Source organism: Rhinoraja longicauda, chromosome 21, assembly GCF_053455715.1.
Source record: "Rhinoraja longicauda isolate Sanriku21f chromosome 21, sRhiLon1.1, whole genome shotgun sequence".
Lineage (NCBI taxonomy): Eukaryota > Metazoa > Chordata > Chondrichthyes > Rajiformes > Arhynchobatidae > Rhinoraja > Rhinoraja longicauda.
Window position 1 is genome coordinate 30,168,710 of NC_135973.1, and position 24,325 is coordinate 30,193,034.

At 41.6% G+C, this 24,325-nt stretch overlaps 1 protein-coding gene across 6 annotated transcripts in view; it reads left to right on the top strand.

The window, feature by feature from the left end:
• The window catches only part of clec16a (C-type lectin domain containing 16A), a 172,602-nt gene that overhangs the window by 21,072 nt on the left and 127,205 nt on the right, over positions 1-24,325 (top strand). For all 6 annotated transcript variants that reach the window (XM_078418213.1, XM_078418218.1, XM_078418216.1 and 3 more), the window contains exons 4-8: positions 4,459-4,607; positions 8,408-8,513; positions 15,682-15,805; positions 20,605-20,779; positions 24,162-24,215. In XM_078418213.1, coding sequence (XP_078274339.1) covers positions 4,459-4,607; positions 8,408-8,513; positions 15,682-15,805; positions 20,605-20,779; positions 24,162-24,215 — 608 coding nt within the window. The remainder of the gene's footprint in view (positions 1-4,458; positions 4,608-8,407; positions 8,514-15,681; positions 15,806-20,604; positions 20,780-24,161; positions 24,216-24,325) is intronic.

Below are 24,325 nucleotides of genomic sequence, written 5' to 3' on the forward strand. Positions count from 1 at the left end.
ACTTTCATATGAGGAAAGACTGGATAGACTGGGCTTGTACTCGCTGGAATTTAGAAGACTGAGGGGGGATCTTATAGAAACATATAAAATTCTTAAGGGGTTGGAGAGGCTAGATGCTGGAAGATTGTTCCCGATGTTGGGGGAGTCCAGAACCAGGGGTCACAGCTTAAGGATAAGGGGGAAGTCTTTTAGGACCGAGATGAGAAAACATTTCTTCACACAGAGAGTGGTGAGTCTGTGGAATTCTCTGCCACAGAAGGTAGTTGAGGCCAGTTCATTGGCTATATTTAAGAGGGAGTTAGATGTGGCCCTTTTTGCTAAAGGGATCAGTGGGTATGGAGAGAAGGCAGGTACAGGCTACTGAGCTGGATGATCAGCCATGATCATATTGAATGGCGGTGCAGGCTCGAAGGGCCGAATGGCCTACTCCTGCACCTAGTTTCTATGTTTCTATGTTTCTAACTCATTGTTCAGGCTGTCTTTTCCTAATTGCAGCTCTTCCATTCAGTACACAGCTTTTTAAACGTTCTTCTGTATTCCACATCTACCTATGGACAGCTCTGTTTTGCTTTTCTACTGCTTGCTCTTCTGTCACTTGGCACACTGTGCACTTCTTCCTCTATGTCTTTCTTGGTCAAAATATCAAGGGTCAAAATATCAAAGGGGCAAAATGCCAAAATGTGTTCCTCCACCAAGAAATGTCTCCACTCCTCTGCATCCCACAGAAGGTTTGTTTGATTTAAAAAACTCCATTGTTATCAAAACACGTCAAAGTATAATAAAGAAAAGAACTGCCTTTTAGATAGATTTGAGTGAGTGGGCAAAATACTGGCAAGTTGAGTTTAATGTGGGGGAAAATGACATCATGCATTTTGGTAAGAGAAATGAAAAGGCAGATTGTTATCTAAATGGAGACACTGAGTGAAATTATAGAGAGATCTAAGTGTTCTCGTGAATGAATCACAAAAAGCTTGCAAGCAGATCCAACAAGTAAGGCAAATAAGCTTGTATTTATAGTAGAGATGGATAAATATTTGATAGGTCGAGGAATGGAGTGGTATGGTGAAAAGGAACAGGAGAGGAGTTGCAAGCAGAGATTAACCATGGTCATATTAAATGGTGAGGGTGCTTAAAGGGTTTAATGACTTACTCCTGCTCAAATCTAACTGCACTGCATAGATAGAGTAAAGCTGGGCAAAGTTACTCTAATATGTTATGACATGCTTTCTGCCACAAGCATAAGTTACTCGAATTGGCACACAGCAAAGTCATTTTGGCAAGAGCAGGGAAAGGGAAGACTATGATGAAATGTGCTATGCTGCAGCAATTTCCTTCCTGGCGTTGAATTTGCGTTTGGAAAGCTTTTTCTTGGAGGCTAGGAAGGATAAGATTTTGTTAAAATAATTACTGCACTCAAGATGTTGTATACTCAGTACATAATAAAAGCTGTGTTGCTGTGAATATCCTGAGACATCATGTTAGACTGGGCGGGTCATCTGTTGGCCTGAGATTGCTGGCTATCTGCCTGTGGACCACATTACTTTTTCCAGCATGCCACTTGGCACCTTCTTCCAGCAGAGTGCAGCAAACTACAAGGGTTCTCTGTAAAATGTCTGCTAAGCCACAGAATGACTTCAGCATCCACAGGTTTACCAGCCGGTAAAGCTGTTACTGTGACAGAATCTCTTTGAAATTAGCAAGCCTTCAGAATCCCTTGGAACATGTCAATTTTAAGACTGTTTGAATTATTTAAAATTATTGCAATGCTTCTCATGTAAACACACTTCAAACCAATTGTAAACATTTATTCTAAGAATGAGATGAGAGCAGAGGATGAGGTGTATAGGGTGACCAGAGTGCAGAAGGAAAGAAGAGGCCAAGCTACAGGATACAAGAGCACTGATCCAAGGCTTCACTGTGTCAAGTCCACGTGGTGTCTGTTATACTATAACTATCCAACATCAAAAGCAATTACCTGTTGGTAGCTTGCACTTTTCAATGTGAGGTTCAGAACTTGGAATATTGACCTTTTACAGATGGCTGCAGTAATGTAAGACAGGGTTTCATTCTGTGTACAAAAGAGGGAAATCAATTGGGTTGGCATTGATATTTGAGTTCTGAGTGGAGATGACTGGCAGTAGATGAGCAACTGCAAGGAAGATACATCACCTTCTACAAGAAGGAAGGACAGAAAGGAAAAGTTTACCTTCATGGAGTGGTTTTACCATGAAGAATTAGTTAGTTTGGTACTTCAGTGACTATTTATTCTTGAGTGAATGTCTCATGATGCCCCCCACCCCCCACCAAACTTATTCTATAGTGGAAATGATGCACAACAAAGACCATCTTGGTCTGCGTTTCAAACTTGCCCTTCTGTTACATGGATTTTCCTTGACAAATCTTTGTGGACATCATGATAACTCTTAGGAGCCATAATGTGTTCCCAGTACACAGACTACCCATTGCATCTGTGAAGGGACTTTTGCTTCTCTACCAAAAAATACTCTGGTGGTTTGATGAGAATGAGACTAGATGATCCAGGAACTGATTAACTGCAAATGTGAGACATTTTGAATTGGAAACTCTATTTTGTCTCAGGAGAAAAGGGCGGCACAGTGTCAAAATGGTAGAGTTGCTGTCTTACAGCTCCAGAGTCCTGACTACGGGTGCTGTCTGTATGGAATTTGTATATTTCCCTTATGACCACGTGGGGTTTTTCCAGGTGCTCCGGTTTCCTCCCACATTCCAAAGACGTACAGGTTTGTAGGCTAATTGGATTTTGTAAATTGTCCTGTGGGCCGAAGTCTCCAATCTCTAAAGTCTAAAGAGTAAAGGAATTCAACATTTTCTTGAAGTAAAACCTTCCCAAGTATGACTCTTTCCTTCACAAAATATTATTTAACTTCATCCCAGAGCAACGTGCTCGATCCTGCTTTGCCATTGTCACCTCCTGAAACACTAAAAATGAAAAAGACTACGTGGTAATTAAAGAAAAAAAATCTAAAATATGGTTGAGATGAACTTCAGTTAAAAATTCACAACTTCACCTCTGGGAAGGGAAGCATGTGACTTGGGACCTTGGCGAAGTCATAGCCATTCACCCCAATCATTTTTTTCCTGCAATGCTGCATCTCATTTCTCATAAGGTACCCATGGAATGGATCTAAAATGGAAAGCTGCTTCTCGTATATCGTTCCCTTCCAAACATGGCCATTGAGCTGTATTAGACGAACGACTCTTGCCCATATGCACCTTTGGAGTCTGAGCTCCCAGTCACGGTTGGGTTTGTATACTGAAGCATACAAGAGAATGAACCTTACACAATATTTTAAAAAAACAAAGTCCTTTATCAACTTTTCTCCACTGCGCAGGATTGCCCTTCAGCAATAAAGGTCCATGATAAGATCATTAAAAAAACATGGACCACTTGCCATATCTCAAAGTGGAGACAGATGTTGATGATGCAATAGCTGTTGCCTTCAGTAAACATTTGTTGTTTACTTTTGGCTGGCACAAAAGCCTCTGCTGTCAAGAAAAAAAAGGTTTTGAAATCAATATTATCTTAACACATGCCTCCTTTACACTTCAGACATTAACTACTTACAGTGGGAAATTAAAAAAATTGGAGTGATGTCATCAAAGCTGTCTCAGCAACCTACTGTGAAGGTTTGATCGGCCAACGTGGCCTCATTTGATTTGATTTGTAAAGAAATATGGAAATTAGCAAACCATGTCAGCAACCTCTCCTAGGCCAATGCTCCCAGACACTCAGTGAGCTCAGATAGGCATGCAACGTCATTTGCATGTCCGATATAAGGTTCTTGAAACAGATCAAGCAAATAATTTAAGGATGTCCTCCCAAGCCTTCTTAAAAAAGTGTATCATTCTCACTGATTGGTGGGAATGTGAAAGTCCGTGATCACTCAAAAAAAAGCATTCAGTGCGTAGAGTCCCTTTGTTGACACCTGCCAAAGCCCAGCATAAATATAAGGAGTAGTGCACTACTTCCAAAACTACCCACCTAGTGGCCTAGTAGACCACCTTTGGCAAAGGCCCAAGCACTTCAGAACCCACATACATGGAAGGAAAATAAGTCGCCTTTGTAATTCAATTACCAAAGTTTGTTATCCTTTAATCTAAACTGATCATTTAAACTTAATTGAAATAATTGAGAGCAAAATGGCAACTGTTCATCTTCATGTTTAATATGTTTTTCTGTCTCAACAGTTAATGGTATCATGTATTATAAGAGGAGAATATGATAGCTATGGTGTGTTAATCAAGTTATAATGTAACTGGTTATGTTCATTTCTTACGAGTGAAACCTTAAGAATCACGAATGACTTGAATCAAGTGCTTTATGGCCATCTGCTAAAGGACATGTTTATCATGTGTGAAAATGTATCCTTGCATTTCTAATTACATTTTTCAAACTTCAGCATTGTTATTCTTTTACAGATTACCTGCTGTCTAATAATCACGTAAACTCTATTATTGTGCACAAGTTTGACTTCTCTGATGAAGAAATCATGGCATATTATATTTCTTTTTTGAAAACACTTTCTCTTAAACTCAACAGTCATACTGTGCACTTTTTTTACAATGAGGTAAGACAATATTAAATTTATTTATTTTGTTAACAAAATAACTTTTATTTCAATCTTTAGGCATATGTAGGAACTCGATGATTTCAGTCACAACTTAATTTTATTTTTTTGATATAATTTTAATCTTGAACATTTCTGTTACCAGAAATATTGCCAATAGGCAGAAACGTTTGTCCCTTGTGCTACCCTTGTCCAGTATTACATCCTGAAAGTTCTTTATCATCCAGAATCAGATGTTTACAATGGATTTATCTGAGTAAGGATTAATTAAATGGCCTTGAGTAGGTCAATTTAATAAATGAAATTGTGTTTGAGTTGGTTTTTTTCAATCAAAGAACATCTAACAACTTCAGTTGTAATGCATATTATGTTAAATAAAGGAAGATTCTGTTTGATACCTCCATTCAGTGAGGAAAGACTGAAAGAGTTTATACAACTCTTTGTATTAGTAATTGGGGTGGGGAGGACAGATGAAGTAGTGAGACTAGATTCCAAAGCATTTGCTAGCTAAAGCCACCGATAGTGGGCATAAAATGTGGAAACTGTGAAGATGGTTGAATTGGAGGAGCACAGAGATTCTAGGGAGTTATAAAGCTGGAGGAGATTACAAAGGGAAAAAATAGGTGGGACTAATGGAGAGGTCTGAAATCTGGGTTAAGAATTTAAAATCTAACAGTACTTAATTGGGGTTCAGCACAGGATGATAGAACAAAAGTACGTTGCTAGTTAAACTGGGCAGCAGAAAATTGGATGGCTTCTGGTTTATGGAGAGCAGAATGAGGGAGGCCGTCTGATGATAACTCGGCATTGATGAAGGTTTCAGCAGCAGATCAACTGATGCAAGATGTAGTTGGGGATAATTTTAGAAATGGAAATGAGCAATTTTTAGAGATGGTGTGGTTGTGAGGTCAAGTATTGAAAGAGGATTGTGGGCAATCTGGTTCCTCTTCAGACTAGGAGAGGAATTAAAATCTGGGAAACAGAATTTTGTGACTTAGACTGAACACTAACTTGGATCATCCCAACATTTAGATGGAAGCATTTTGAAGATATACAACAATAATTATCAATTATATATCTATCTATCTATCTATCTATCTATCTATATCTATATAATACTAAAACTCTGCGGTCCAACATTCCGTATGTATGTATGTATATGTGTATGTACGGAAGATTACTTACAAACCCTACTCCTCCTAGACGGTACACCAAAGCGCTACGATTTTTGTACCGCCGTATTCACCATTAACCTGGGCAACTATTGTAAGTACTTTCGTTCAAATTGAAGCTACCTTTTTAAAGCTAGAGAGATATTAAAGTTTAAATTTTCATTTCTAACCCTTTTCTTCAAGGGGCTACATTTGTTTCCAAAAGTTTACAGAAAAGGATTTAGTTTTCAGCAAGGATTTAGTTTTCAGCTTGTGACGGCGGCTACATTGTTTCGAAAAGCTTCCAAGAAGTCTTTTTTGTTATTGCAAGTCAAGTCAAGTCAAGTCAAGTCACTTTTATTTGTATAGCACATTTAAAAACAACCCACGTTGACCAAAGTACTGCACATCTGATTAGGAAAAAAACCCAAAACATCTGATTAGGAAAAAAAAAAAAAAAAGAAGGCTATAGTGGTCACTTGACATACACAGATCAGGAGGACAGAGTAAGAGTGGGGCTGGGGGAGGAGAGAATGGGGGGTGTGGGGACGGGCCCAACGGGCCCTCCCCAACGGGCACACTTGGAGAGTAAGAGTGGGGCTGGGGGAGGAGAGAATGGGGGGTGTGGGGACGGGCCCAACGGGCCCTCTTTTCCGGGCCCAACGGGCACACTTGGAGAGTAAGAGTGGGGCTGGGGGAGTGAGAATGGGGGGTGTGGGGACGGGCCCAACGGGCCCTCTTTTCTAGTATACTACTAAAACTCTGCGGTCCAACATTCCGTATGTATATACGGAAGATTCCGTATGTTTGTACGGAAGATTCCGAAGATTTCTGTCCATAACTTACAAACCCTACTCCTCCCAGACGGTACACCAAAGCGCTACGATTTTTGTACCGCCATATTCACCATTAACATGGGCAACTATTGTAAGTACTTTCGTTCAAATTGAAGCTACCTTTTTAAAGCTAGAGAGATATGAAAGTTAAAATTTCTCATTTCTAACCCTTTTCTTGAAGGGGCTTCAGCGCGTGATGTCACAATGGCACCCGTGCACCAATGAGAGATCAGCTCGGTTTTAAATTTACATAATTTTTTTTCTGACCTTTTTTTTCAAGGTCTTCAGCTTGTGACGTCACAATGCTTGTGTGAGATGGTTTGCAACATTGTTGCGAAAAGCAACTGCCAGTTTTTTAAAGTTGTGCGAGTCACTTAACATACACAGATCAGCATGGGGCCCCTATTCCCTCCCTCCCCACCCTTCCCCCCTCAACCCCTTCCTCCCCACTCCTTCCCACCTCCATCCCCACTCCCTCCCCCCTCCTCCCCACCTCCCTCACCCCTCCTCCCCTAACTCCCCCCCTCCCTCCTTCCCTCCATCCCTCCCCCCCTCCCTCCACCCTTCCATCCCTCTCCCCCTCCCCCCTCCTTCCACCCTCCCTCCCCCCCTTCTGGTTACAAAGGAAACCCTACGGGGACGGGCCCAACGGGGAAAGAGGGGTACTGGGAAAAGGGGAGGTCCCCCTCCCTCCCCTTACCCCCTCCCCCATCCCCCTCCCCCCTAACCCTCTCCCTCCCCCTTCCCCCCTCCCCTCCCCCCCTCCCCTCCTCCCTCCACACCTCCCTCCTCCCTCCCTCCCCTCCTCCCGGTTACAATGGAGAGTAAGAGTGGGGCTGGGGGAGGAGAGAATGGGGGGTGTGGGGACGGGCCCAACGGGCCCTCTTTTCTAGTATAACTATAAAAATCAACTTTTATTTTGGGGGGGATTTCTGAAACATTTTAAACAACATTTAAAAGACAAAAAATTGGGAAGTTTAAAAGCCTTTTTGCTCGTTGTCCTTTTCTCCCTCAACACCAATGAAAACTACAGATTGTGTTTGGCTAATCTCTTGTATAGCGTGGATGTGGGTCACAAATTGGATCCAGCTGCTCTGCTATGTGTTGATCCTTGGGAACATCCACCCAACTCGTGTTCAAAATGCATTGCTTTGTTGCAAATTAATGGTATAAATTTTATATATCAGGCTGTTCTCATGAAGAGAAATTGAGATATGGAACCATTTCAAATGGTGTAAATAAGTAATGATTTGATTAAATATACTTCATTGAATATTCCTTGTGCGGAAATTAATAATGGGCTATGGTTTTGTTATGTAGCCTGTCTTTATTTAGTCTGAAGTAAACCATGACACCCAGCAGAGGTCGCCATAACACTGTTGAGAGAAATGAAACCTCAGCTTAGAATGCTACAAAAACTATTTTTAAATGTGCTGATTGCAGAGGCTAAGCATGTTGATTGGTTTAGATTGTCATTTGTGTTCTTCCACAGATGTTGTTGGAACCATTAAGGGAATTGTGAAATAAGTGACTTGTTTTTTGCTTCTAGAGGAGAAGCATTTTTTAAGTTTACACTCCATGATTTTGTTTCTTTCCATACTCATATGTTTATACTTTCTAAATTTGCTTTTTTTTAAAACTCCTATGATTCTGGAAACATTTAATACATTTTATGAGTCCCAGATATTGAGTGTCATTGGTTCAAACTGCTTAATAATGGAAAATTAAATAAAATCTTAGCAATATTTATTTCTTTGTAGGTAATGTCTGGTTGACATGCTGGCTGAATTCCTATTGTCTCTCATAATTCTAGCACACTAATGACTTTGCCCTGTACACGGAGGCAATTAAATTTTTCAACCACCCAGAGAGCATGGTCAGAATTGCTGTCAGAACAATCACCCTTAATGTGTATAAAGGTAAGTACTGCACAATGAAGTCATAAATGTTGCCTATTATTGCCGTTGGTGAATGTTTGCAAGACTGATAGAAACCATGTAAGATGAGAGAGATTTTGTTGTTTGAGGTATGATCTAAGTATTGGTTAAGATGTTTGCTTTAAAACACTGAATATTTTTGAGTTAGTTCCCACTCGTAGTCTAAATGATTTGCCATTCAAGAATGGAAGGTTGTTCTATTTGTAGAGAAAATGAATAATGTAATTGTAAAACTTTTAGAATCATAGAGTTGTAGGATCAACTGAATCCCACAACAGAAAGCAAAGAACAAACGACACTTAGCCGAGCCGGACACCTTGTGTCCCGTTTATTTCAGAAGCCCCTTTTTCCAACATTCTCACCAATCATAACCCATGTGCAAATAAAGCCAATTAGTGCATCTGACCTTGTTGTTATTGAGCTCTTATGGCTGGACCTTCTTATGAAGCTGCTGGCGAGTCGCCAGCGGTGACGGGCTGTAGGCAAAACCGACGTGTGCATGAAGGCGCCACAGCTGCCCCCTCAGCCACCAAGTCATACAAGGTGGCGACCGCCTGGCTTTGTCCTGCCCCATACCGGTCTGGCAGGTTGATTTTCCGGCCTGATCTTGCTTGGTACTGCAGTGTAGGAGGTCTTTGACAGGAAGTGTTGGGGTCATGTATCTTCGCCGGGTTGGTGGGTGATGTAGTCGGTTGGTTCTTGATGTATGCTGGCTTTAACTGGTCGACGGATACGGTGTCAGTTTTTCCATTCCAATAGATCCCAAAACGTTTGGGTAGGTGTTGGATGGCTTGGTAAGGGCCAATGTATGCTTGCTGAAGAGGTCGGCGGACGGCATCGTGTCGGACCAAAACCTGTGTGCAGCGTTGGAGGTCAGCAGGCACGTAGACCATTGCAGGTGTTCGCCACGCAACGAAAGGGGTCCTAGTGTGCCCGGAGATCTTGGATTGTTGACACGGTAGACAAGTCTTTGCCCATAACCCAACGTCACGCTTGATGAAAGGACAGATGAAACGTTTGGATATGAGTTTTATCGCAGCCTTCTTGCCCAGATGTGATAAGTTGTGCAGCACGCTGAAAACTTCTCGACACATCGTCCGAGGTACAAACGGCCTTGGTTTGTCAGTGGAGGTGTTGCATACAATGGTTTCTCTCTTGTCACCGAAAGGTACAACTTCCAATTATAGGGCTGTATGCGTCCGGTGGTAATGGATAAGATGGGAGCAGTATGCTGTGCGCGAGCCATGGCATGAAAATTGATGAGTGTGGCCGCTTTCAGAGCATCCACCTCCAGTCTTGACCTGGTGTCGGCAACCGGATTTGCTTTTCCTTGAATGTGCCTAATGTCACTGGAGAACTGCAGAACGAAGTCCAAGTGGCGGATTTCCCGCGGTGGATAGCCCACACTTGTACGAGGAGTGTATGAGAGCGGCTGGTGATCCGTATAAATAGTGAAGGGACGGCCTTCCAACAGAGGGTGAAAATGCTTGACGGCGAGGTACATAGCCAAAGATTTCTTCAGGGTTAACAGCTTCCTGGAGCACATCTACTTCCCCTGCCATCTATTCTGGAAGACAAGCTGCTTGGAACCCGAATTTTGAACGTTGGCTCGAAACCTTGATGGAGTAAAATCAAGCTTCTAGTATTGAAAACCACGCTCTGGCGTTGGTTGTAAAAAGAGTTGGGACGTCGAGTTTTACCTCATCGACACATTTTGTGAGTAGGTGGTAGGTTGCTTGTAGCAACGGGGTCACCAGTTGTAGGATCAACTGAATCCGACGACCGAAAGCAAAGATCAAATGACAAATGACATTTAGCCGAGCCAGACACCTTGTGTCCCGTTTATTTCAGAAGCTCCTTTTTCCTATATTCTTACCAATCATAACCCGTGTGCAGATATGGCCAATTAGTGTGTCTGACCTTGGAGTTGTTATTGAGCTCTTGTTATTGGACCTTCTCGTGAGGCTGCTGGCGAGTCGCCAGCAGTGACAGGCTGTATCCAAAACCAACGTGGGCGTGAAGGCGCCACAGACTCACTGCCCTTTGGTCCACCATGTCTGTACTAGTCAGCAATGAACCATAGTCACCCCATTTTCCAGTACATGGCCTGGATCCATGCATTTGATGGTGCTGCAAATGCTCATCAGAATACTTAAATGTTGTGAATGTGCTGCCTCCATTACCCTAGAAGGCATGGGTTCTTCGTTTCAATGATCCTCTGTGCGGAAAAAGTTCTTCTTCAAACTCCTAATTCCTCTAACCCCAATTTTGAACAAATATCTGATCAGAGGTAACTCTGCTAGGGTGAAATGTTTTTCACACTACTTTCTCAGCCCTTCACAGGTTTGTACTCCTCTGTCAGGTAGTGGAATACAGAATTATGAAGGGGGTGCACAATGAGAAATCAACTTGTCAGCTTTCATTGACCCAAGGAAAACAAATGCAACTTATCCAGTCCTTCTTGGGGCTGAAATGTTCCATGCCAGGCAACCTCTTTTGTATACTTTCTAGTTCAAACACATCCGTGTGGCAATGAAAACACCATGCTGTGCCTTGGGTATATTTTATGTTGTTGTACCTCCCTGCTCTTGGATACCTGCCGTCATGCCCCTGAATGATGACGGCAGGGATCCAATCTGCCTCTTTAATCACTTCACCTATCTGCTGCTGCCTTCAAGGATCCTTGTGCATGTACATCAAAGTTCTCAGTATTTCTTAACATTCAATGTGTATATCCTAACTATATTAGTCCTCCCAAAATGTAAAGCATCATGTTCAGAATACAGTGCCATCTGCGTTTTCTACACCCATCTTCTCAACAGTTCAGAATCAGTTCAGGGACGGGGAATTTAATGGGATTTGAAGAACAATTTTTCCATACAAAGGATGGCTGAAACCAAGAACCCACTGCCCTCTATGGTGATGGAGGCATTTTAGATTAGTTTCAGTTACAAAATACAGCGTAGAAGCAGGCCCTTCTGTCCACTGTCCACGCCGACCATGATCACCCATACACTAGTTCCTTGTACTATGTAGATGAGGAATTACCCAAGTTGAAGAACTTGCTCATAATGGGTCTGTAACCAAAATACAAATACTTATGTCAGAAAGCAACTAGCTATAAAAGTCTTATTTAGTTAAACATGCATTCTGCTCCGAGCAGTGTTTTTAAATGTGCATCTAAAGAGGTACAGTGAAATTTGTATAATCTGCTATGCACCTATTTGGAAATCCTGATGGATTGGCATGTGGAACAGCGGGTCAAATTGATTCCGCTTCCTTTCCACTTAGCAAAGCCCATCGTTGCCTGCACTCTCTTTTAGCTACATGTTCCACAGGAAAAAAAATGTTAATACTATAGTTATAAATAATGGAGAGTGCTACATAAGTGAAGTTTAGGGGGTGTGGTTGAGATATATGGAGAGCTGTACATTTCATAAAATCCACAGTAATTTTTAGTCAGAATTGAGTGATGTAAATGCAAAATGTAGAATCCATTTTCCAGAATTAATGCCACCCATTTTAGAAGGAACAAGTATACTTTATTTGTTTCCCATCAGCTCTTAAAAGTAAGCAGAGGTTTGGTCCTTGGAATATTCATGGACACATTACTGGTTTTACCATGGGCCTTTTTTTTAACACATTCCCTGTGGAAACTTTTTTTGCTGCTGTGTTTTTGCTGATCAGCTGTTGTAAAAATTCTGCTAACCTGCAATGTGTTTTAGTTCTATGTGCTTCATGTTACAGCTAGGCTCTTTTGTCTTCTAGAGGATGCCATGTTCTCCCAAGTTCTTGTCCTATTAACTGTTGTATTTTTGTCTTTTCTTCAATGATGATCCCAATGTTCCACACTCCAGTGTCATGTAAGTTGATTAACATATTCATCCTTTAAGAGTATGTTATCTGTGCTTCTATTTGCGCAATTTGCGAGAATCTTCGCCTATCTAATCATTAGGATTGTTGTGCTTTGCATCAGATAATATTCTGAACTCCGTGATAGATGTATGACTGGGAAATATGCCCGTGCTTTTCATTGGAGACTGACGTACAAATACTGAAATATTTATTTTTAAATATTTTAAACCAATATCTAGATGTTTTTAAATGTCATGCATTCACAAATATTAAAGAAATTTGTCAGTCGGATCATCTCTTGGGGATTTATAATTTACCAATCAAATTGGAACCAATTTGGGAACCAAATTTCTGCTTGAAGATCTACACCAGTTAACTGCTGTCCCATTAGATAGAGGAGCAGCGACCAAGGGGATTCCAAACCTATTTTTAAAACCTTGAATGGTGACAAACCAGTGATGACACAGAAACATTTGTTCAGATGATACAGAAAATCTAAAATTCAATTTAAGACAAAAGTTCAAAAGATCATATTTTAATAACTGATCGAGCTTTGTTCTATATTTTGAAATGTACTGTTATGTGGCCAGACTGGTTGTGGTTCTAATCAGTGACGATCCCAAGAATGTTAATGGTCAGGGAATTCAGCAACGATAATGCCATTGCATGTCACGGGTTGGTGATTGGAATTTCTTTCGTTGGAATTAATCTGGCTGGCACTAGTCCAGAGTGAATATAACTTGCCACCCACCAGCCCAAACCAGAATGTAATCCAGGTTAAGCTTTATATGAGTTACAGCTACTACATTACCTATGCTGCGCATGGTCAAATTCAGCAATGCGCAGCAAACAGCTGCACTGCTTAGGTTATGACAGAGGGGAAATCATTGAGAAAGCAACTACATATTTTGTACCTGAACAAGCACCTTGATCAAATCCTACAATCATGTTTTGAGACTGAGACGGAGGTGATTTGCCCTCCATAATCACAGTCTTCTTCCTTTATTATTGAATATAGCTCCAGTCAGTGAAAAATTCTCCACCAGGTTGTCACATAAATCTTTTGTACTAGTGGTCCTTGTTGCCACATTGAAAAGCTGCCATGATGTAAAGGGCAGTCATTCTCTCCTCGTGGCTAGAATTGTTGGAAATATTTTGGAAACAAGAAAAGATTTAAAGACCTTGTTGCAAGTGATGCATCTCTTAACTTCCCAAATCTTTCCAGCATCTGCATGCCTCAAACTGGAGCATAATAGATTTTTCATGTACAAGTACAGATGCACCACCATTTGAATTGCATAACTTTTGGAACAAAGTTGTCCACGGCATCATTCTTTTACATTTGCTCCTTTCAGTGCAGCCACAACGGGTGCCATCTACTAACTACTGTATAGCAAAACACCAACACATCTGAACAGTATCTTCCAAATCCACAAGCACTAGCATCTAAGGCAGCAGGTGGTTGTGAACAGGATTAACTCATAATTTATTCCTCCTATTTGCCACCAAGATTTAGGAAATGCATTTCTTCATCCTTGTTAGATCTAAGCCCTACTGTGAAATTATGTACACCGTAAGTGCTATAATGGTTCGTGAAGATAAACTCAAAATGCTGGAGTAACCCAGCGAGACAGGCAGCATCTCTGAATAGAAGGAATAGGTAACGTTTCGGGTCGAACCATTGCAACCAGTCTGAAGATGGGTCTCGACCCAAAACGTTACCCATTCCTTCTATCCAGAGATGCTGTCTGTCCTGTTGAGTTACCCCAGCATTTTGTGTCTATCTTTGGTGTAAATCATCATCTGCAGTTCCTTCCTAAACATAATGGTCCATGAAGTAGCTTGTTGCCTCCTCTCCAGATAGGGAAATAAAATTGCCTTTGCCATATCTTGCAATTTTTTAAAAAACAGCACAGATAGGAATTAAATGTGTAACCTCGTATGAATTAGTGACTTCACATAAATTGTTTTATTCCATTGTAATATTGAGGGCGATCTAAGTCAATTTTACAAATCAAAACTATCACTCAATACACATTTTTAATTAAACAACAGAATTTAATTGCTGATGCAGGAAATCTAAAATAAAAGATATGCTGGAAATTGTCATCAGGTCAAGGCATATCTGTGGGAAGAAAAACAGTTAATGTTTCCAGTCAAGATTGAAGGGTCTTTGACCTTAAATGTTTTCTTTCCCACAGACGAGACTTGACCTGATCAGTTAAATTTTTATTTTGTGTTCATATAAAGTTGCCTAATGCCTGCTCTTTTTGTTTTGCATTAGTCTGTTCAAAATCCACATATAGAATCTCTTTTTTAATTTATAATTTACAATTACGATTCCAATCCTTGTATTTTATTAATCTTGAGTAAAATGACAGCTTTAAAATTGATGATAAAATCAAGTGATTACTACATAGTATTGCCAAATCAATTGTCAAATGTTAAATGTATAGTAAAGTGCTGCCAATCTATATGATCTAAATGAGAAAATAACTGCCTCTTGTAAGACAAAATACAACTCAATGGTTTAAAACTTTTAAATGGTATTTCAATAAAGGCTGGAATAAAGTTTGCTTGATCAAAGTCCTGTTGTGAAATTATATACACCATAAGTACTGTGATAGCTCAGATATAATTTTACTACTTCAAGCTTTCAATGCACAACATTATTAAATGTTCTGGTCGCCAAATTATAGGAAGGATGTCGACAAAATGGAGAGGGTACAGAGGAGATTTACTAGAATGTTGCCTGGGTTTCAGCACTTAGGCTACAGAGAGAGGTTGAATAGGTTGGGTCTTTATTCTTTGGAGCGTAGAAGGTTGAGGGGGGACTTGATAGAGGTTTTTAAAATTTTGAGAGGGACGGACAGAGTTGACGTGGGTAGGCTTTTCCCTTTGAGAGTGGGGAAGATTCCAACAAGGGGACATAGCTTCAGAATTGAGGGACAAAGGTTTAGGGGTAACATGAGGGGGAACTTCTTTACTCAGAGGGTTGTGGCTGTATGGAATGGGCTTCCGGTGGAAGTGGTGGAGGCTGGCTCGATTTTATTATTTAAGAGTAAATTGGATAGGTATATGGATAGGAGGGGATTGGAGGGTTATGGTCTGAGTGCAGGTAGATGAGACTAGGTCAGGGAGAATGGTCGGCGTGGACTGGTGGGGCCGGACGGGCCTATTTCCATGCTGTAGTTGTTATATGTTATATGTTATATGTTATAGATGTTTGATAAGAATAAAGCTTCAGTTGTGCTTTCTCTAACCAAAGGTCATATTCTGCTTTTCATATGAACAGTGAATAACCAGCTTATGTTGCACTACATCAGGGATAAAACAGCAGTTCCCTATTTCTCCAATTTGGTTTGGTTTATTGGAAGCCATGTGATTGATTTGGACAACTGTGTGCAAACAGATGAAGAGTAAGTTTCAAAACTTGGAATTCTTGGCAAGTTTTTTTTGCAAACTTTGCCAACTGTATTGTGAAAGATGCAGCTAATTGACATTTTGCGCATGCAAGCATGTTGTTTCTTAAGATGTGCATTTTTTAATGCCAAATTTATAATTAGCACTTGAATTATCAGTATTTTTTTTAAATTTGAACCATTTTTAAAAGCCAAACGTAGAACCCACATAAGTTACACATAATGTATGTGTAAAAGAAATACTCGGAAGGCATTTTTAAACACTCGATAGGTTGTGGCTTTAAGCTTCAGTCTCTGCCTTCTCTTACATTTTTGGCATCTAGAGAATGAGTATATTAACAAAGGTTCATTAAATTAGAAAATCCTTTTTATTTAAGCTAAATACCATTTTCTATACTACTAGTAATCTATCATTTGAAATGTGTGCATATTTTATTTTATTAAAATTGCCATTATTCATTGAACCTTATTTTTGCTGATGATTCCTTATATTTCCTTACAATTTAATATTATAACACAGTCCAAATTAATATAAAATGGCGGCGCGCACGGACGCAGCGGCTCACAGCTCTCCCTTTCGGTGCGTTTTATGTGTGTTATCTGTGTTATGTCTGTTAGTCAATTTTAGTCATGCAAACCAGGCAAATCAGGCAAATCCTACCTACAACCGAAAGGATCTTCTGATCATAGGATTCCAGTGCAATCGGGACCTTGTGCGCGAATTTCCACACCCGCGAAATATACCGGAAGAGATAGCCAGGACACCGGGCGCTCCGTGGATAGTTGTCGGCGCGAACAGGCGTCGCAGGCGGAGGAGAAACAGGAAGCAAAAGCGAGGATGCCGGTCCGGTATACTTGCCAAGCTAAAGAGACAGCCACACAAACCACCGCTACCTAGCATGTTTCTCACCAACGCCAGATCCATCATCAACAAAATGGACGAACTAAAACTACAGATATCAGCAAACAAACTCGTGGAGGACTGTTGCATTCTCTTAGTAACAGAGACATGGCTTCATCCACTTATCCCAGACGGAGCCATTGAGCTAGCCGGGCGTACAGCGTTTCGTTGGGACAGAAACATCGACTCCGGTAAGAGCAAGGGGGGGGGGTTATGCATTTACGTGCACAACAGCTGGTGCACTAACATCCAAATCATAGATAGCCACTGTTCTCCTGATCTGGAGTCCCTAACAGTTAAATGCAGGCCTTTTTACCTTCCTCGCGAATTTACAGGGGTTATAGTAACAGCAGTCTACATCCCACCGAATGCTAACGCTAGCACAGCTTTAGGCTACCTGCTCGGTGCAATAAACTCACAACAGAGCACATATCCAGAAGCAGCCCACATCATAGCCGGGGACTTCAACCATGCAGACCTAAAGTCAGTTCTCCCGAAACTTGAACAACACATAAGATGTGCTACCAGAAGGAAAAACACACTAGACAAGGTTTACTCAAATATTAAGAAGGGTTTCAGGTCAGCACCACTACCACACCTGGGGCAGTCAGATCACCTGTCCATATTCCTAACTCCAGCATACACCCCACTCAGGAGGAAAGCTCCAGTCACCATAAAGACTGTTAAGACATGGCCTGAAGGAGCTTCCTCGCAGCTGCAGGATTGCTTCGAAAGGACCAACTGGGATATTTTTGAGGATCAGGACTTGGAGGAGTACACATCAACTGTACTTTGCTACATCCAAAACTGTGTTGACAATGTCACCGTCGACAAACGCATCCGGTTGTATCCCAATCAAAAACCCTGGATGACAAAGGATGTCAGGTCTCTCCTCAAGGACCGTAACACCGCCTTCAGGTCTAGTGATAGAGCTCTATACAGTGCTGCTAGAACCAACCTGAAGAGAGGCATCAAGGATGCCAAAGCGTCCTACAAGAGGAAGATTGAGGACCACTTTTCCAACAATGACCCACGGCGGGTATGGCAAGGCATCCAGCACATCACCAACTACAAGACCAGCAACCGCACGACTGCCGACGGCGACGCCTCGCTGGCAGAGGAACTTAACTGTTTCTTTGCTCGTTTCGAGGTGAAAGCTACAGTGGCAGACATAACACCCTCTCCAGCACCTGACAGCAACACCTTCACTGTGCAGGAGTATGATGTTAAGCGCGTGCTCAGAGCAGTGAATCCCAGGAAAGCTGCAGGCCCCGATGGTGTGACGAGCAGAGTGCTGAGGGAATGTGCAGACCAATTATCTGAGGTCTTCACAAAAATCTTCAACCTGTCCCTTTTAAAATCCACCATCCCTCCCTGCCTGAAGTCCGCCACAATCATCCCACTGCCGAAAAAGTCTGTCATCAGCGGTCTTAACGACTACCGTCCGGTAGCACTCACACCGGTCATCACAAAGTGCTTCGAGAGACTGGTCCTGCAGCACATCAAAACCAGCCTCCCACCCACCTTCGACCCACACCAGTTTGCCTACAGAGCAAATAGGTCTACAGGGGATGCCATCGACACTGCTCTTCACACTGCACTGACCCACCTTGAACACCAGGGGAGCTATGTGAGGATGCTCTTCCTCGACTTCAGCTCTGCCTTTAACACGGTCATCCCGAGCAGACTGGTCACCAAACTTTCCGACCTTGGATTTTCCCAAACCATCTGCCAATGGATCAAGGACTTCCTGACCAACCGCCCCCAGACCGTCAAAATAGGCCCTCACCTCTCCTCCACCATTACACTGAGCACCGGCTCACCACAGGGCTGTGTGTTGAGCCCCATCCTTTACTCCCTCTACACTCACGACTGCGCCCCCACCCATCCCACCAACACCATCATCAAGTTCGCGGATGACACGACTGTGGTTGGACTCATCTCAGAAGGAGATGAGACAGCCTATAGGGATGAAATCCAAAGGCTGGCAGCATGGTGTTCAGTGAACAATCTGGTCCTGAACTCCTCCAAAACAAAGGAACTTATAATTGACTTTAGAAAAACCAGTGTAGATTACGACCCACTCTACATCAATGGGGTCTGTGTGGAAAGGGTACCAGCTTTCAGGTTCCTGGGTACGCACATCGCAGAGGATCTTACCTGGTCTACCAACACCATCACCACAGTAAAGAAGGCACAGCAGAGACTCCACTTCCTGAGGATCCTCAGGAAAACCAACCTGCAGGAGAAGCTCATGTTGTCCTTCTATCGCTGCTCCATCGAGAGTGTGCTGGCATACTGTATAACCACATGGTATGCCAGCTGCTCAGAAAAGGACAGGAAGGCCCTTCAGAGGGTCATCACGACGGCCCAGAAGATCATCGGCTGCTCACTGCCCTCCCTGGAGCACCTGTTCAGCCTACGCTGCCTCAGTAGAGCAGGCAAAATAATAAAAGATCCATCCCACCCCGGCCACCGTCTGTTTGTTCATCTGCCCTCTGGTCGACGTTTCAGGTCGATCAAATCCCGAACAAACAGACTTAAGAACAGTTTTTACCCCAGGGCCATACGAGAACTGAACACTACCTTTGCACTAGGCAACACCGTTAAAAAATCTTGTACTTAATATAATTGTATTTATGTATTTATTTGTTTTTGCATTTATTGCATATATGTTTGTACGCACCGTCAGGATTGGCTATTTTTAATTTCGTTGTACTCGTTGCAATGACAATAAATGAATATATTATTATTATTATATTATTATTAATATATTATTATTATTATTATTATTATTATTATTATTAAAGAAGATGATTGCTGTCCTGTTTTATTCAGAATCATTCTATAAGTTCTTTCATAATTAATGATTTGCAATTATGATAGAAATCCTTGTTTTGTTAATCTACCATGACAATCCTTATGTTTTGTTAATCTATGACAGCTTTAGCAACGATACAAAAATCCATTGATTAATGTCATTTAGCTCTGCATTACTACATGTCTGTTTTATTACTGTACTAAAATAGTCTATGTTAAATATGCATCAGTAAATACAAATGAGCAAAGTATTCCATGAGAATGAACAAGTTTGGCTTTTTGTTAGGATAATGTAAAATGTTTTATTTTGGGTTTCCAAAATGTGATGATTGGATCACATTTAGAAATAACATTTATTTGTTAGAATCACAAATAAAATTGTAGAGCCAAACATCATCCCTTGAAGTATGTTCCAGACTTTAATCACTCTTTCACTGGGAAAATTCTTCCACCGTTCTCTAAATCTGCCTTTTACCATGAGCCCTCGCCAGCTAATTTTGGACACCTCTTCTACAGGGAATAATTTCCTACTGTCTACCCATATGCATGCCTCTCATAATTTTGTATACCTCAATCAGATCCACTCACAGCCTCCTTTGCTCCGAGGGAAATCAAACCCAGCCTTTCCATTCTCTGCTCATATCCAAAATGATCCATCCTGGTGAATCTACTGTGTACTCTCTTCAGTGCAAACATGTTCTTCCTAGTGTATCAACCAGAGCCATAATCCAGCTGTTGCCTGAACAATGTTTTATAAAGCTGTACCATTGCCTGCTTTTATGTTCTATGCCTTATCTACCAGTGTAGACAACTTTAGGACTTACAGCTTTACTGTTTGTTGTGTGTGTGTGTGTGTCCTATCCTTTTTGATCCTTCCAAAGTACATCACCCTGCACTCATTAGTATTAAATTCCACCTTCTTTTGTTCTGCCCATTATACAAACTGTCAATATCATCCTGTAGCTCAAGACTGCCCTCATTGCTCTCCACAACACTAGCAATACATTTTAATTAGTGGTTTACACATGTTCTGTAGTGTGTTTCTTATAGTAATTTTTAACTCTTGGCGTAATAGGCATAGGAATAGAGGAAAACTGAGTGACCTGGTTGCTGAACATTTGGACCACCTGCATTACCTGAATGATATCCTGACCATTAATTGTGAATTCCTGAATGATGTGCTAACAGACCATCTATTAAACAGACTTTTTCTGCCATTATACGTCTACTCTCTGGTGACTCAAGAACAGGTAAAACGATATTTGTATTTAATATAATATTAATTATGGCAACTGAGCATTTTTTCGAGAATGTAAGCAAAATTTTAAAAATGGATCTTAAATGATTTATTATTCCATTTTTAAGGTTCATGTGACAGTGAAGTCCTATAAATAAAATTATCCTAGCTATACAAGGTAGAAGGTTGGAGTGTGCTTTTAACAAAATATCCTCGGAAAGCATCCTATGCCAATAGATAAAGATAACTGTAGGAAGATGTGTAGCGTGTTAGGGTTCCTTGGGATTCATTCGCAGGTTTCCATGCCTCTTTTGAACAAAGAGCAATTTTTTAAACCAAATTATGGCATATGTATTTAAATGCTACTTTTTTTGTGATCAATTATAACTATCTAAGCAGGTTTCTGTTCTGTTGCGTATGTAGTGAATGGTCCCTTCATTATTTTAAACATCTTCATCATATTCTCTCTCAACATTCTCTCTTTCACAAAGAACTACCCTGGACTCTCCAATTTTTCAGCCCACGAAAGCCCATTCTTTTAGAATATCCCAAGATATTTCATCAAAGATAGTGAAGTCAGTTGCAATAAGAGAAACATTCTGTAGAGGGAGACATATGAAAGGCTTTATTTTTTTTATTGGCATCACAAGAAACGGCAGATGCTGAAATCTTGAGCAAAATGCAAAGTGCTGGAGGAACTCAGTGGATCAAGCAGCATTTGTAGAGGGAATGGACAAACAACGTTTCGGATCAGGGACCCTTCAGATTGATTAGACAATAGACAATAGGTGCAGGAGTAGGCCATTCAGCCCTTCGAGCCAGCACCGCCATTCAATGCGATCATGGCTGATCACTCTCAATCAGTACCCCGTTCCTGCCTTCTCCCCATACCCCCTCACTCCACTATCCTTAAGAGCTCTATCCAGCTCTCTCTTGAAAGCATCCAACGAACTGGCCCCCACTGCCTTCTGAGGCAGAGAATTCCACACCTTCACCACAATTAAAGTATGTGGGAAGAAAGCAGTAAAGAGTGATGGGGCAGAACAAAGCCTGGAAAATGATAGGTGGAGACTCAAGGAACTGCAGATACTGTAGCTCAGCAGGTTAGGCAGCATTGGTCGAAGGAATGGAAGGGTCCTGACCCAAAACATCACCTATCCTTTCCTTCTGCGACGTGAGTATAGAGAACTACGTTTCCACAGGTGCTACCTAACCTGCTGAGTTACTCCAGCACTATTATTTAAGTGATAGGTCGATATAAGTGAGTGGAGTGATTGGCAGATGGGTGAAGTATGTTGCAAAGTGAGGTGGTGAAAAGGAGACAAAGAGGTATCAAAGAAGAAGAGAACAGGAGGAGTGAAATGTAAACCTGGAGGTCTACAAATCCACTGACTTCCACAGTTATCTTGACTACACCTCCTTGAACCTTGTAAGGATGCCATGTCTTACTCTCAATTTCTGTGATCTACTGCATCTGCTCCCAAGATAAGGCTTTCCATTCTAGTCCATCACCTTCAGTAAATGTGGTTTTCTCCCATGCCATTGTGGACAAAGCCCTCACCGGTGTCTCCTCTGTGTCCCATAGTTTTGGTTTCACACCCCCTCCATTCAGAAAGAACAAGGATAGAGTCCTGGTCCCCACCTTTCACCCCACCAGCCGACAACACATATTTTCCAATATTTCTGCCACCTTGAATGTGATCCCACCACCAGTCACATCTTCCAGTCCTCAGTCCTTTCCACTTTCAAGAGCATTCCCTCTGTAACTCCTTGGTTTAGTCATCCCTACCCATCCACCCTGCCCTTTCCCTGGTACTTTCCTCAATAGCCACAGGAGTTGTAACACCTGTCCCTACCCCTCCTCCCCCACCTCCATTCGTAGGCCCCAACAGCACTTCCAGCTGAGACAGGTTCATGTGTACCTCCAAACCAAGTCTACTGCATTTGATGCTCCCAATGTGGCCTCCTTTGTATCGGTGAGACCAAGCAAAGTCGAGGTAATCACCAAGGCCTGTTGTATTTCCAGGTTGTTATCCATTTTAACTGCCCTTCCCATTCTGACATTTCTGCCCTTTGCCTCCTCCATTGCTGTAGTGAGGTCACACACAAACTAGAGGAACAGCATTACTTATTCCACGTGATTATCTTACAACCCAATAATACTAATGTTGAATTCTCCAATTTCAAGTAATACCACTGACTCCTGCCTGTACACATTTCTTACTCCAGCCTCCCCAGTCACCCTATTCCTTTCCCTCCTTCCCACATTCACTGATGGTACAGTGGTGCAGCTGCAGAGCTGCTGTCTCTCTGCATCCGAGACCAGGGTTCGATCCTCACCCCGGGTGCAGTCTAGATGGAGTTGGCACGTTCGCCCTATGACTATGTAGGTGTCTCCCGGGTGCTCTTGTTTCTCCCCTCATCCAAAAGGTGAGTTGCTAGGTTAATTGGCTACTGTAAATTGTTCCTTGTGTGTGGGTGAGGGGTGAAATCTGAAGGAGAATAAAGTGGGATTAATGTCAGATTACTATAAAGGGAGGTCGATTATTGGCATGGTCTTAATGGGCTGAAGGGCCTGTTTCTGTCCTGTATCCCACTGGCAGTCGCTTCCCACCTCCGAATCTCCTATTTCCCTATTATTCACTCCTTCCCCCTCCACTTCCATCCATATCCCTCTCTCTGACTTTACATATTTCTCCTTTTCTCCCCTTATCTGACATCCTTTTGTTTTTGTTTAACCTCTAGCCTTTGTCACTTGCTCCACCCATTTGCCAAATACTCCCTCACCTGTATCCACCTATCACCACCTGTATTTGACCTGCCCCATCTCTCTTTTCATGCTTTCTTTCTCCCCCCCATTCCAATCAGTTCTGACCTAAAACATCATGTCCATTCTCTCCACAGATGTTCCTCCACTGAGTTCCTGAACCACTGTGTTTTATGCCAAGCTCTGCTGTCTTCCCTGCATGATATTGCAGATCTTTCAGTTATGTACGAGCTAGACATGAGTAACATTTTGTTAGAAGATGGTGATTGGCAGAATATTTGATTGTCAAGGTTTGTTTCTGGATGTTTTAGGAGCTAAACATGATGTCACGATTTTGATTCCAAGATATTATTTATCTCCACTGAAATATCTAATCGAAAAATGGTGTTTCTCCTTCAATGGGTGTATAATATCCATTTGTTCATACTACTGAAATCTTAGATTCTTTAATTCAGCAATTTGTTAAAACATTTATTCTTGTAAGAAATAGAATATGAGTGGAGCAAGGAACTGAAGTGCAATTAAGTAACTAACAAAATGAACAAAATTATATTTATATAAATTATATGTTGCTGACAAGAAAATTTGTTCATATTTCAAAATGATAACTCAATGTATTGTTTTCCAGTGTGGTGATCGTCCAAAGATCAGCCGTCAAGCTTCATTATATCTCCTTTCACAGGTATGCAAAATCTTTCATCCTAGAGTGTCTGGTTTTTAATGAAACAGGATTTGTAGTCAGCAGCACTTGCTTGGTGTTGACTATTTCGAAGAAATCTGGAAACTATTCTC